The 15,246-nt window shown below is 39.4% G+C and overlaps 1 protein-coding gene across 2 annotated transcripts; it reads left to right on the top strand.

Moving 5' to 3' along the window:
• The first annotated feature begins 13 nt into the window (after positions 1 to 13).
• ZDHHC6 (zDHHC palmitoyltransferase 6) lies at positions 14 to 11,174 on the top strand. 2 transcript variants are annotated; one of them, XM_009476049.2, is made up of 10 exons: positions 14 to 412; positions 1,730 to 1,821; positions 4,007 to 4,166; positions 5,246 to 5,407; positions 6,020 to 6,073; positions 7,577 to 7,744; positions 8,061 to 8,102; positions 8,535 to 8,680; positions 8,769 to 8,812; positions 10,593 to 11,174. In XM_009476049.2, exons 1-10 carry the CDS (start codon positions 164 to 166, stop codon positions 10,694 to 10,696), a joined length of 1,221 nt encoding a protein of 406 aa, XP_009474324.2. In that variant the 5' UTR covers positions 14 to 163; the 3' UTR covers positions 10,697 to 11,174. The 2 variants fall into 2 exon arrangements, with proteins under 2 accessions (XP_009474324.2, XP_087624394.1); XM_087768268.1 differs by lacking the exon at positions 10,593 to 11,174 and adding an exon at positions 9,721 to 10,562.
• Positions 11,175 to 15,246: the final 4,072 nt, after the last annotated feature.

The raw sequence follows: 15,246 nt of genomic DNA, 5'->3' as shown, positions 1-15,246 counted from the left end.
GAGGCCCGGCGGGCTCCGGCGCCTCCCCTTCCCCTTCCTCACGGCGCTCCCTCTCTCTCGGCAGCCGGCGGGACGGCGCGGGGCTGAGGGCGGCGGGAGCCATGCGCGGCGGCGGCGGCTGCGGCGGGGCGGCAGCGGGCGGGCGGCGGTGCTAGCGGCGGCCATGGACGGGCCGGGGGGGCTGCGCCGGGCGCGGCGGCTGTGCCACTGGGGGCCGCTGGTGGCCCTGGCCGTGGTGGCCGTGTGCTCCGCCACCGCCATGGCGGACGCCGCGCTGTGGTACTGGCCCCTGGACACCGCCGGGGGAAGCGTCAACTTCATCATGCTCCTCAACTGGACCGTCATGATCCTCTACAACTACTTCAGCGCCATGTTTGTCGGCCCGGGGTACGTCCCTCTGGGGTGGACGCCGGTAAGCGCTGGCTTTCGATCGCCTCATCCCCGGGCGGGCTCGGCGGGGCGCGGGCTGAGGCGGGGGGGCCGGGCCGGGGCCGGCCTCGCTGAAGGGCTGTGCGCCGGGGGCGGCGGGAATCGCGCTTCCCTTGATGCCACCGTTCCCACTTTCTCCCCGGAGAATGCAGCCAGCCCTCAGGCCGCTCCTTTCTCCATATCTTCTTTCGACATCTTCACTTTCTGCCTGTCTCCCGCTGCTTCCAGCCTTTCCAGGGTGCTCCAGCTTCCTCCCTCCCTTCCTGGCGCTGAACGGTCGTGCCTCTGCACTGGCAGCACTCGTTGTTTTATAGGTGCTTCTCAAAACAAAACAATAGGAAACAAGTGCTGTTAGCCGGGAGTGAGAACTTCAAGGTTATCTGCACGCTCATGCAGACGCTGTTGTATTGAAGACACTGCTGCTAGTAATAAGGGTTAGAAGAACTGCATTTAGCAAATCTAAATTTTTTCATGTGAGCCAGAAAATTACATGCTTATCTTATATTCAATTTAATATTATAAGTCAAGGTAGAAATTTGCATTTCCTTTGCTTCAGTAGTCTCTTGGAAGAGTAGTAGTCAGGGACCAGAATGATACAGGTTCAGTATCTCAAGACAGCTGCCCAGAGTTTGTGTTCCAGAAGCATGATATAAGGATTAGTAATAATCACATTTCTACTTGTGGAAAATTTCTCAGGACAGAGTCTAGTGAGAAGAGGGTCCTGATGTAGTCCTAGCAGGACAACGGGGTGTTCCACTTCATGAACAGAAGATTTTGGCCAGTATTACTACTTGCTATCTACCAGTCTCTCTGTCTCTCGTCTTGCTGTAGTTGGCGTATGTGTGTGTGTAAGAAAGAGAGTGGCAAACAAGAGCTAGTCGAACATTAATGCTTACCAGTACTGTATCTTAGTAGTAAGCCTAAATTGGCTCATGGTATAAAATGGAGAGACAAGGTGCCCAGTTTTGTTTTGTTTTTAAACTATAAAGGCCTCATGCTGTTTTTTACTTTCAGAACTTCGCTATGAAACCCTGCTTGTACAGTCAGTCTTTCTGATGGAAGAACTGTTTATTTCTTTTAGCAACCAGCACTTTCAACAGTGGGAGATGGCTGTGTTGATAGCCAAGAGATTATTTCATTTTGTTTTTTCCTGTCCTCGCCACCTACCATTAAATAGGGTTGGGTTATGAAATGCACCCTGTCAGAAGAAAGCAAGGATGCTTAGCTTAGGAAAGTGTGAAGATACGTATTACCAGTAGAATTATGTATACATCTAACCCACCTGTTCTTCTGTTTAAAGGAAAAATCTCAGGATTGCATGTATCTCCAATACTGTAAAGTGTGTCAGTCGTATAAGGCACCACGTTCACACCACTGTCGAAAATGTAACAGGTACTGACTGTCTTTAAAATTGTTTTAAATCCATATCAAAGCAGCTTCGAATCTAATGATAAGTTATTAATTTAATTTATTCTTCCTAGTCTTGTATTGTGCATTTTTAAAAGCCTTCCATATGAACACTATACCCATTTCAAATATTTCCACTTTCTAGTCGTATGATTTCTATATGGTTTTACTGTAGCTTAGTTTAATAAATACATCTGTCTCTGACATTTTCTTTTAGCTTGAAATCAGTTCCTCTTGAGAACTTATTGACAGTATTAATGACACAATGCTGTTTCAGGGAAGTGAGCCTGTGTAAATGCCTAAAAATCTTCCAGCCCTTTGCAAGTTCAAACATTCACCTGCTCAGAGAGGAGAAAAGCCTATTCTGTCATCTTTCCAAATGGGAGTTAAATGTTGATTTGAGTGGAAGTTTTGGGCTGTTCTTTACTGTTCACTAAAGGTTTTTTTTGAGGGGAGTCAGCATATTAAGTGAACTGATAATAAGCCTTTTGGGTCAACTCAAAAAGTTTGTGCCTTGTTATGTGTTAGTCTTCCAACAGACTTGCTTTGAGCTAAAGGACGCTTTTATTATAAATAGCTGCACTGGAATTTAGTGCAGCTTTAAAAAAGCAAGCGACTTCAGATGTCTGCAGTCGAAGCCAGGACTAGTTGTATTTATCTTGGGTTTACTGGACAGGTCCTCCTTTGAAGGACTGTTAGAGAATGTGGTGAAAGGATATTGCAACATACGCATTCATTTGTTATTTCTATAAACACAAGATGTGCAGTCAGTGTGCTTTTAGGAAGCAGAGACTGAAACTGTAGAGCAGTGCTGTGATTTGGCTGCATCATCCTGAGATTTAAAATTAGACTCCTTTCCTTGAGTGACAATCTTTACACTGAGGACTTAATAGAAAATGGCAGCAGATCCTGATGATTGCCTTTGCAAAAGCAAGTTCTCTAAATAATTTAGCTTTTGTCAAATAAAACAGAAGAAACTGCAGCACATTCTGCAACTCATTTTGTTGCTATGCTTTAAGGATTTTCTGCCCCCTCAACTCTGGCCAAAGTAACTCATTCCACATGTGTTTCTAGCCTGTTGCAGTGAAGTAGGTAACTTAAACCACTGCTGAAAGTATACTATGCTATGGCAAGTTTCAGCACATGAATGGAGTCGCTTCTTGTGGCCCACCTGAATGGGGTGAGGTTTCTAGCAAAGATCTAGGAATTTCTTCAGAAACACTTCTGCTGATAATTACGATTGCATGTTCAAGAACTTGTACAGTGGCAGTTGAGCATATGCTAATGAAGAATAATTAATTCTTTAGAAGGGAGAAACTGAACTTCCTATTGGGAATGGACTAGCTTAAAAGGTAATGAGGTCAGTAGTTCCAAAACAATTAACTTTCATTTTCAGAGGAGCTGGATATTAGTGTAATTCAATCCTTTGTTTATCGCTTAGGTTTGGTGCAGGTGAATTGCAGCATTATAATTAGTGACTTTTACACCTGTTAAGTTAAATCAATGCAGTTTGGGGTGTGGACAAATATTTTATCAGGTGTTTTTAAGCATCCTTAAGCTAAACCAAAATAACCAGCTTTATATTGAATACAAGAGTGTCTCTAGGGTGTTTATGCTTGTTAAATAGATTTTGAAAAAGACTTACAGAGGTGTAAGGTCAATACATAGCAATTGATAAAGCTTTCAGAGGGTCTACTACTGAAGAGAAAGAGGCATTAACACACTTCTGTCTGTGTATCTTTGTATGTTCTTTCTGCAAGTAGTTCACAGGGGATTTGATATTTCTTTTGTTTTCCTGGTGTGCTTATTTAAAAAAAAATGGCAATAATATTAGTGTTGATAGTTCTTACGTTTCCCATTCTGGGCTTCTGTCTCCTGGCTCTGGAATATGGTGTTTATTAGCCACTAGCAAGTCTGAGTAAAGAGGAGGACGGATAATTAGGGAGGGTAGGGCCTGGGAGCACTTTTTATTTTGCTTTCTTTCACTCTACAACATGAAGTATCATTCTGAATAGCAATAAAAAAGGAACTACTGTGTTGATCTGTTGGAAATTGGTGGGTTTAAGTGAATGAATGGCGGTTGAGTAGTAGAAAGTTAGCTGTCCTTTTCTTTGAGCTTTTTGAAAAAAACATCATATATGTCATTTATATTAATATTTATTATTCGCAGATGTGTCATGAAGATGGATCACCATTGTCCTTGGATAAACAACTGTTGTGGATACCAGAATCACGCATCTTTCACTCTGTTTCTCCTCTTGGCTCCACTGGGATGCATTCACGCTTCTTTCATATTTGTTATGACTATGTACACTCAGCTTTACAACAGAGTAAGAAAACATAATTAAATGCTTAAAATATTATTTAAGTCAGATGGGTAATTAATCTCTGGAAGTATGAGACAATTTGGTTTCCTGAGAAGCAGCATGTGGAATTCCCTGTTATTCTTTCAACACATACTCTCAGTTCTGCTCTCTGCCTGTGAAAATTATGTTCATTAATTGGAGGAGGATTCAGAGAAAATTGTTTTTACTTTCTTTCCATTTGTTTTTTCCCTGTTGCTTGTCATAATCACTGGGAGTTTCCTAGAGTTTTGCATTGACTGAAGACAGTTTCTGAGTAGCACTTTGTATAGAGAGAGACAGGATGTGTTTTGGCTGGCACAGAAATTAGCTGCTATTTATTTCCAACAGACAAGTTAGATGCTATTTATTTTCTTTTGCTTGCCACTGTTTTAGAACTGTATCCAGTTCTTCAAGGGAAAAAAAGTATATTATTTTTGGAACTAAAAATAAATTATGTTGGATTTGGTTTTAAATGAAAAAATTTAACTGCAGCAACAATGAGCAAAGCTTGTTCTGCAATACATCCCTTATCTCAGATCCATGGTTAAGATTACAAGCTGTGATTTCAGCCTTTGTGGTTGCAATGAAGAGCTTGAAAACGTCAACTGAGTGTAACAGATGAAGGCTGAGTGTTGTATTTGCAGAGCAATAATATTGAGAACTGCTATCTGCTGAAGCTTTCAGAAGAAAACCTGTAGCGTTTCCATTGAAAATGGGTACTGTGCTATGCAGATATTTTCTATCTGAAACTGGTGAATGTGTTTTTGTTAATGTGCCAGAGTCCAGATTCTTTTGCTGATTTTGGGCCTAACTTGTGGAGCTTGCAAGATGATGATTTTGGTTTAGCTTTCCATCTAGAGAAGGCCTACATCTAGCAAAGAATGTGTTTCTGAAAAGGAAAAGTCTTTTGAATACATCTTTTTTTTTTTTTTTTATTACTCCACTTGCATTATAAACCTGTCAGAAGTTGGACACTTACCTTTAGAGCCAGATTTCTTATTGGTAACTTGTTTTGTTTCAGCAGTTGGAATGTTCTAGAGCTGAATGATATTTCCCCTTTGCAGATATCTTTTGGTTGGAGTTCTGTAAAGATTGACATGAGTGCAGCCAAAAGAGACCCTCGACCCATTATTCCCTTTGGACTGTCTGCATTTGCTGCATCTTTATTTGCCTTAGGACTGGCATTAGGAACAACTATTGCTGTTGGTATGCTGTTTATTATCCAGGTAAGTTTATGGCTTCTGCTACAAAGAAGTTAAAAGCTGTAAGTTTTGCCTGGTTGTGGAGCAGAAACAGAATTCAGGATTGAGATAGGAGCAGTTGTTTACAGTTTATGTCGCTCTCTAACTTTTCCAGGGGTTTATGTTGCTTTCTTCCAGTTCCTCTGTTGTTACCACAATTTTATTTTTCATGAGAGAACTTGGAGGTGAAAATCTAATAAACTAAGAAAATATGAGGTAGGCTTTATAAATTCTCTGGAAAAGGCAAAATACTTGGTATTTCAGGAGTACATGCCCCTATCCCTGAAAATAGGTATAAACATGCCTGATACATTATTTCGAATGTTTGAGATCTTTGGAAGGAAACAAAAATACAGATTTTTAAGCATAAACTGAAATACAGTGTGATAGTGTCTTAAGTGTATAATTCTAGAGGGTAGCATTAGCATGTATCTATGCTAAATCTTAATTTTGAATGTTTTATGTGTTTCAGTTAAGCCTGTAAAAGTTGCTTTGTTCTTTAAAGCAAATTTAGTTTGTTAAATGAAGTTTTCTTTGCCTAGGTGATGTATTTCTGCAGAAAATCAACGCTAATTTCACCTAACACTTTTATTTTAGATGAAAGTCATTTTGACAAATAAAACTTCAATCGAGTCCTGGATTGAAGAAAAGGTAAGCTTTTATTACAATATTCTTGTAGTATATTGTTACAAAGTTTATTCTCCATATCTATCAATTTCTTGTTTCACCTCTCTGGATTTAAACCAAAGGTGTAATGTCAATTCACCACTGACTTAATGCCCACAACCAGCTTTTCCCTTACTGTCTCTGAAATTCACTGAAATAGATGAGAAATCATTTCACTGCATAGATTTTTCTTTTTTGTTTTGGGAGAATTGGTGTGAACATAGAAAAATATTTGCTTTTAAGAGACTTTGCTTATCTACTTGGAATATGTGGGTGTGTTTGTCTGAAACTTGAATTGTCTTTGCTTCTCATTATACCTGCCTGTGTCTTTAATTGTCCACTGCCCCTACCCATTCTAGGTGACATGTTTTGGTTCATGATTTTCCTCATTTCCTACTTCTCAGATTAAACTTGGGAGGATTTTCCTTGATTTTGAAGGAGTACTAGGAAATAATGAGATACCTAGTCTTCTCTCCTTTAAATGCCTCTTCAATTTCCATGTCTTTATAGAGGTTTTCACAAGATTTTTTTTCAGAAGAAATACAGCCAAGTAGCAGAAGCTAAGTTTAGAGGAAGCAAAACTGACTCAATGTTTAGAAACTAGTTCAGTGCTCCTGGGGTATTTTGTATAAGTCCACAAACTTTTCATTATTATTTTGTCTGTCTTCTGTGTCAAAAGTAGCATGAGGATCTTGACTGTGTATAGGTACCTAAGTATTGTAATGCCTTCTGTTTGCACAGAATCTAGCTTAGTGGATCCTAGTCCTATTAAACCTTTGAATAATAGGACAATGGAACATAAATGAAAGAAAACCCTGTTAGAACTATATATTAGAATTCGGAATAATCTGTTAAATTTTTTCCTGTAAAACATAGGCTGTTAATATGTCCCTTCTGAAAACTGAACATGGGCTGTAATACATAAGCGTTTAATAAAAATTACATTATTGCAGCAAAGAGAACAGACTCTTCTGTGGCTGCTCCACTAGATGTCATCGTTACTGAAAGAATGAAAAGTTCCTGACTGCGGAATGTGGGAGATTCAGAGCATGCCTGTATGTGCAATTCTTAGAGGTGGAATAGACACTACCAATGTTGAATTATGCTCATGATCATTAATCAAAGAATCCTGAGCTGTGGAAGTCTTTGTATGTAACTGAGAAATAGTCAGGCATCAGTCCTTAAAAAAAGCCATAAAACAAAATCAGAGCATGGAATGGATTAATCAGTGTAGCCAGTTGACTCTGTTGTTGAACAGTAAATGGCAGGGGACCCAAACCAGACACACTTCTAAATGCCGTGATTGTGCTAAGTAGTTTTAAAAGCCTGGGTTAGCATAGCAGGAATTACTGCTTTTGCCTCAGAATCTTTGCCTTTAGGTCTCATGGACCCATACAGGACTTATGACATGGCCACCTTAATATTTGCTGCTTGATTGCAGTTTGTAGGGTATGTTTTTATGTACTGTATTTCTTAATTATTTTCCAGGCCAAAGACAGAATCCAGTACTACCAAACGGGTGAGACCTTTATTTTTCCCTATGACATGGGAAGTAAATGGAAGAACTTCAAGCAAGTGTTTACATGGTCTGGGATTCCTGAAGGAGATGGCCTGGACTGGCCAGTAAGAGATGGCTGTCATCAATACAGTTTGACGGTAATTGATCTTCAATGATAGCTCAAGTTAATCCTCCCCAGTATCCAATTGCCTGCTTTCCTTTGCAGTAATATACCAGCTTTTTAAGTAACTAAAATAGACTGATGAGTAATACATATACTTGAAACAGGAGTTCTGTCAAATGTTCTTCCATTTTTGATAGACTAAAAAGTTATGCCTTCTTGAGTGCTTTTAAATGCTGATGATATTTCCTGTGTTTGTTTAATGGTTTCAATACCTCACTTCATTTTGTGTTGAATACACAAGTCCTCTTAAACTATACACTGCCTAAACTTCTATGTATAATCATTTATAGATAGAGCAACTGAAACAGAAAGCAGACAAGCGAGTGAGAAGCGTAAGTATTTGTGAAGTTTGGTCTGAAATGACTTTGAAATATCAGTATAGATAAATGTAAGTAATTGCTGAGACTATTTCTTTTCTTGATTTTTAAACTTAGCAATTAAATAAAGACTTTGTGTTTCCACACAGTGTGCTGCAACCTCTGCTTAATTTAATTTAGCACTTAGCTTTCTTTGCATTTGGTCCTTAGTTTCCAGATGGTAAGGAAGGTGATAATAAAGATGACTGTGCTTCATTGTTAAGCAGTTAATTTAGAATTTAGAGTCCCTTGACAGCTGTTGTCATTATGCTTGGCTTGTCATTATTATGTCATTATGCTCGTTGTCATTATGGTATGCTTGAATTGATTTTTTTTTTTGTATGAAACTGTCAGCAAAGCCATAACTCCTTACAGTAATATATTGCCGTGTGCTGTTCAAATTTGTAGGTGCGGTATCGAGCAGTAGAAGATTACAGCGGTGTCTGCTGCCCTGTGACTAAAGGTGTTAAAACATTCTTCACAACACCATGCACTGAAGAACCTAGAATTGCACTGAGTAAAGGGGATCTGATTTTAGCCACAAGAGGCTTAAAGTTAGTGGCTCCACACCTTTATGTTTGGTTAAAAGAAATACTGAGATGAGTTCTGGCATCTAATTACCTATTATGCTTTCTTCCCCAGACACTGGATGTATGGTGAGAAGATTCTCGACTCAGCTGCTGATGGTATGAAGCAGTTATTTTCACTTTTTCTGTTGAAAATTACAAATCAGTTTTATAGCTGTCTAGAAATGTGGACAATACTACATGCTCAGTTCTCCAAATGTATAATGACTGACCTTATTGGCATTAGCTCCTTTCTCCTCTAAAACCACATCCACAGTTTTTACTCTTTACATCTGGTAGACTTGCCAGTTTTGATAAACATTAAATGAATCTGTCAGACTGAAAGAACACTCATTTGGTAGTTTATTGAAGGTTGAGTGAGAAGGGGAACACTTCTTCATATTCTAAGAAGGTTAGACTCTAAAGAGGTTAATGATGATTTCTTTTTTTTGATATTTAAATAGTGGTCTGTCTTAAACACATTCAGATTTCCTACCTAAACACCCTATATACATATAAGACCTATGAGACATTATGTCCTTGGTTTGGGATCAATTCCAAGGACTTTGATATGCATTTACGAAACTAACAACTACAGCTGTCAAAGATGTTAGACTCCTGCTGGTCTGCAGAGAGACAGCATCATAGCCACCTGCATTGAAATTTTTACATTTTTTACGTTAGCCCTCCTGCTTAGGACTGAGCTAAAATTTTACCTGCCAGAGGGTGCATTGGATTCTGTTGTCTCTTCCAAGCAATTGCTGATTCTTTGCATGTACATTCCACGTTGGCAGAAGAGAGGCAGCCAGCAGTCACTACATTGAAAGTGTCCATGCTTTTCATGGGAGGTCTGAGACCTTCATGGGCTAGAAGTGCTTTGGCAGCTCACTCCCATGAACTCTTCCAAACATTAAACCTAAATGAGTCATTGAAATGAGCATGGTAATAGTTTGTATTGTGTTGCTTATTATGAAGATTAGCAGGAGATATCTGTGCTATATCGATTTTTTTTTTTTTTTTTAAATCAGGTGAAATGTGGTCTGGGGAGGGGAACTTGGTGTATACTGAGAGGCTGGATTAGAATTCAAAATAACATTGGCGTTTTGGAGAACAAGGCTTCAATAACAGGATGAGATTTGTTAGGAATGTATAGCAAAATGCTATAAATAAATAGGCAGGAATAACAAGCTGCACTATAACAAGATGGAAAAAATAATGATTAAGTAGCAGTTCTGAGGGAAAAAAGAGTCAATCATAATATGAGTCAATGCTTGCAAAAAAGAAAAAAGCATATAGCTTCCCAGATGCATGAAGTAATCCTTCCATCCTACTCAACATTGGCATGGACTCAGCTGAAATACTGCCACAAGTAAAAACAGTTACTGCATCTCAAGAAAGACGAAGATCAGCTGTAAAGGGTTGAGAGGAAAACAATGAGAATAATCAGAGTACTAGAAAATGTGACTTATAAGAGAAAGCTGAAAGAATTGGGATGGCTTGCTTGGAAAGGAAAAAGAGATAGGAGAAAGCCAGGGTGTGTGCAAATAGTTATCAGCTGTGTGAAAGTCTGTTGTGGAGAAGGTTGTTCTGGTGTCCCTGGTGTGTAGAAAGAGGAGTTGTGAACTTGAATTATAGACAGAAAGATGCAGATGGGGTATCAGGAAAGATTTTCTTACAGTAAGGAAGGTAGAGTACTGGAAAACTGGAGATCTCTGAAAACATTTTAGGCAGTGGGAGAGAATCCATGCCTCCCCAGGCGATGATGTTAAGAATGACTTAGATGTCCTGCCTTGGAGAAGAAACTAGCCTAGGTAACCTTGATGTCTCTTCCAGTCCTGTGTTTTTCCTCTATAGTGGGTCATGTTTTGTTCCAAGTTAATCCAACTTTTCATGTCTTAAGGTGGAATAAGAGAACGAGGCTGGTTCCCTAGGAAATGTGTGGAAAAATGCCAATATGACTCTGAAACGGATCAACCAGTGGATGGAGAGAAGAAAAACAGATAGCCTTCTCATTTTTTAAATAAGAAATGGAATTTTTACTTCAGACCACAATCCTTTACTTGAAATTTTCTGTGTATTACGTCAGACTTATGCAATGAATATGTTAGGATGAGGTTTTCTTTTCCTTGCAGCTGAAAGGGTTGGATATGCCTGTGCCATGGTTTGCATACTTTTTTAACAATAAATAATTGAAGAAGCCATTCAGTGGATTGCCTTCCAGATGCATCTTTTTTCATCCCAAGTCAGGTTTTTTTCTTTTTGCTGTTTATATTGCATTCTGAGGGTTCATATTTTAGTTTTTTTTTCCTCGACCGCATCTGATTGTGATGCGTGCTGCTTATCTTTTGTATTTTGCTTTCTCTGAAGCTGCCCCTGAAAACTATAAAATAAACATCTGATTCCAATTCAAGATAAAACTTGTTACCTGTGACTTTTAATGATGTGAATTGTCCACCTCAAATAAATGATACATTCATATTCACTTGTGGATTTAATTGTTCTTAGACCTACAAGAACTTGTTTATAGGCATGGGAATGTGAACTGACTCGGAAGTAAAGATTTCATTGTTGTAAGTTGGTTTTCAAGGTTAGAAGGACTTCAGCTCTTGCTATAAGCATTCTGTGCTTTTAATGGCAAAAAAAATAGCCAGCTCTATCTGCTCCCTCTGAAATCTGAGCACGTACCCAAGAGACTAGAGTTCTTGATCCATCTTGGAGTGAAAGGAAGCAGTAGTGCCAAGAATGAAAATTTTTGTGAGCTGGGTTGGTACTAAGTGATAAACACCTTTTCTAAAGCATTTTTATTTAGTATCTGGTATGAATTATTACAAATCAGACCTTAAAATGGAGTAACCTATACCAGCTGAAGGCTTTCTAAATGTATCCTAAATGCAGCAGGTGGTTTTGTTTCTCGTAGTCTAGTTGCATGTCACATGTTGAGAGTTTTTGCAAATTACTGTTTTGAACTAACACCTGGTTTACCTCCACCTGCATGAGTTGTCTCGGGCAGATGAGCATTTCTTAAACAATGTTAAGTGTGTATAGAAATAACTACATACAGACAAGCCAGCATTATTCCTGTGTGTTCCTACTCAGGCTCTTTATCTCCAGCACAAAGCCAGTTTTTTGTTACCTCCAGCCTGCTGTGCGTTTAGTGCTGATGGCGAGCCGTAATCCCAGGCTGTTTCTGAGCTGTGGCAACGAGGAGTTAAGTGTTCAGTTTCAGTAGTGTGCAAGCAGGTGCTTTGCCCTTCTTGAAATCAAAGCACTTATTTTTCTAGAAGCAGGCTTCATGAGAGGTATAGGAGTGTATCCTACTCCTAGTTTCCCAACTAGCAAGAGCTGAAAGGCCGTAACTCAGCAGGACGTAGGTATTTTGGAATATGAGCAGCAATTAATATGAAAACCTCCAAACTGCATGGAATACTCTTGGTCTCAATTGCAGTAGTTTCTGTTCAGTGTCTGGAGTCTAGAACCAAACAAAGATTACAAAAATAAGCTTGTCTTCTATCTGAGGAAGCTGGCAGCTAAGGACCTCTTGTTCTTGACTTTGAAATGATTAAATAGCTGCTGTCTATGTTAGCAGGCAGCAATTAGCAGTGTAATAGGAACAGATTAACAGCACTCATGACCACGGTTGATCATTAGCTATTAGGAGGGGAATTTATGTAAGCTGTGGTCTGTTTGTAAGGGCCTGGATATCTTTCAGTGGTTGAAGAGCATCTTCAACTCTATTTCAGCTTTCATCTGAGCAGAATTTTGCACACCAAGATCACTCTATACTGAGCTACAGCATGCCCAGGAGCTCTGCTTCAGAAGTGCACTTAAAATCTGAAATGGACTCTATATGCTTTTTTTCTTTTTTTATGCTTTCATCTTGTTTCCTTGTGGCTGTAACTTCAGTCCCACCTCTTCCCTTTTGTTGCACAGATAACTGCTGTTTCTGTTTACTGTTACAACACCATCACTCAGCAGTGTTTGCCTACCAACAACCAGCCAAAACAAAATGTATACCTCCTAAAGGTGTTCAGAGATTCTGCAGCCAAGAAAATACAAACTGTGTCTTCCCATTGCTGAAAACAACTGTATCAGAGCTTGAAGTTTAAAGACAAACCACCTCTGAGGAACTCTGATTCTTAATACTAGTAGATTTTCTTTTCATTCCTTTCTACTATCCCATTCTACCTTTTTTTTCCTTCTTCATTACCCACTCCCTACTTTTCCCTCGAGGAAGACCTTTGTTTATTAAGGAAAGGAGCAGGTACAGGTTTGATGTAGCTGTTCTGCGTTCTGCAGTGATTCATCAGGGAATTCAGTTGATACAGGTTCAAATCCCTAGAGAACCCAGGTCTGGGGGAGGCAAAAAGCAAATGTCTTTTTCACACAGCAATTAGCTCTATTAAACTACCTCTTGCTTTTCCCTAAGGGAAGAATTGCTCTTTTTATGTAAAATTTTGAGCTTTGCCTTCTTTCCATTATCTAACAGCAAGTCTAGACTTGCAATGCTACACTAGCCTAGCTCAGGCTCTAGTATGATGGAAAGTAAGGGTAACATACTGAAGTGGAACCCTGCCCTCCTATTTAAAGGAAAACAATGAGATAAGCTAATAAGAAAGAGCCACCTACTTTAGTTCAGGCAGTTTTTGCACCAAAACAGAAACAGAATCTGTCATAGAAGCAAACAATATTGGCCATGGTAAATGAACATCCCAGGCAGCCTGTTCAACCACCAAGTCAATGAAGATTTTGCTTTCTACTCATCTGCCCTCACTTCACCCTCCAATCCAAAGAGACTCCTTTGAGGAGTGAAGCCATTGCCTGTGCCAGGTGTCTCAGTTAATGAGGAAGGGGCTGGATGACCACATACAAGAGGCTGTGCAGAAGACTAGCCTCGGTATTCTCATGCCTGGTAACTTTGAGGTGATTACCAATAGTAAAAGAAATGAATGATGAAAGAGTTCTCTCCTCCTCATTATTATTAACCAAGAGGCTTCTGATTTTAATCCAGATCTCTTACAAGTTGAGCAAATACAAACTCGCGCTAGAGTTTAAGCATCTCCCACGTAGTTAGTTTTTCAAATGCAAAGTAGTGACCGGGAGGAGAAAAGAGAACTTCCCATGCTAGGAAGCCAGTGATTTGCAGGTTATTTAGTTATTACAGTTGAGTTGTCTAGCTACGGCATTAGAAAATGATTCTAGAGCTGTGTTGAGAGTGTAGATTGAAATAAGAACCTCATTAAAGCCAAATTATGAATTAAGAGTCAGTATTTCCTTCTGAACACTTCCTCTCTGGATCAGGAACAGAAGAGACTAACCACTAATTAATAAGTTGCAGGCACAGGGGTTGTTTCATAAAGATGGAAAGAAAATACGCGTAACAAATTGTATTTTGGTATACAATTATTATATGATTTGGAGAGCTGAAATCAGGCAGTCTAATTCTTGATGTAGTACATATGAGTTGTTTCCAATTTGTTAAGTAAAAGGAAGCTATACTATCAACATTCATATTAAATATCTGCCCTTATGTGAATCATACTTTTTATTAGTCATGGTATCTCATTATTCAGCATGTATACACATCTATACTGCAGACCAAATGGATCAATTCATAATGGACAGCTACTAGATGAGAGCTTTTTAAAGCAAGTAGAGAAGGCTGGATGTTATTTTAGCACCAGTCTCTGTATCATGGGGAAAAAAGTTGCAGAGAGTTGAACTTCATTGTACCTATAGCCATCCTTACCTCAAATCTTTGTTCACTGGATATAACAGTGCTTCAAGCCTGCTGTAGCTTTCTCTAGTGCTCATTCACTGGATATAACAGTGCTTCAAGCCTGCTGTAGCTTTCTCTAGTGCTCAAACAATAGCCTGAAATAATTTTTGCACCATTTCAGTGCAAGCATGCCTAAAGTACTCCTGTTTTCACTTCAGATCTATATCATGGAAGCAGTTCATATGGCAGAAGTGGCACCGAAGAGAGCAGTTTCAGACTAATTTACACTTGAGTTGCTATGTATGGTCTATTGTTCAGACAGTGCCATTACCCATTCAATTCTGTCTTTCTAACAGCTACTAGCAGATGCCACAAACATGAAAAATCTAAAGCACTGTGGTTTGCCACTGTGAGAAGAGGCTTAATTGCTATTAAGAGCAAACCGAGTTCAGAGATTGAGGTGTTTCCTCTTCTGAAAGCGAAAGCATCTACTGTATTAGGAAGTGACCTGTACAAAGTTACTACTTTCTGAGATGGGGCATGGAAAAGTAGGCGTTCCCTACTCAGTTCATAAGAGATCTCTTTAAGCTGAATGAAGCACTGTGATTGGTATCTGAATACTGCTAGTTGAAGGGCCAACCACAGAGCACTGGGCTTCAACATCCAAGCAGATCTCTGTAGGGAAGTTTCACTTGTTGATAAACAAAAAGTACTTTCCAGGCACTGCAGCAGGTGGCATCACAGGATTCAGCCTCAAGTTTGTACAGATCTCAGTTGTACTTGAATTACTGTCCTCAACTGAATTGCTCATCAGAACCCAAAACCAGTTTCGGTATGC

The sequence above is a fragment of the Nipponia nippon genome, unplaced genomic scaffold (assembly GCF_047370975.1).
Source record: "Nipponia nippon isolate SJK-2023a ecotype South Korea unplaced genomic scaffold, ASM4737097v1 scaffold_3, whole genome shotgun sequence".
NCBI lineage: Eukaryota > Metazoa > Chordata > Aves > Pelecaniformes > Threskiornithidae > Nipponia > Nipponia nippon.
The sequence above is the reverse complement of the archived record's forward strand: the minus strand, read 5'-3'. Positions and strand labels throughout refer to the sequence as shown.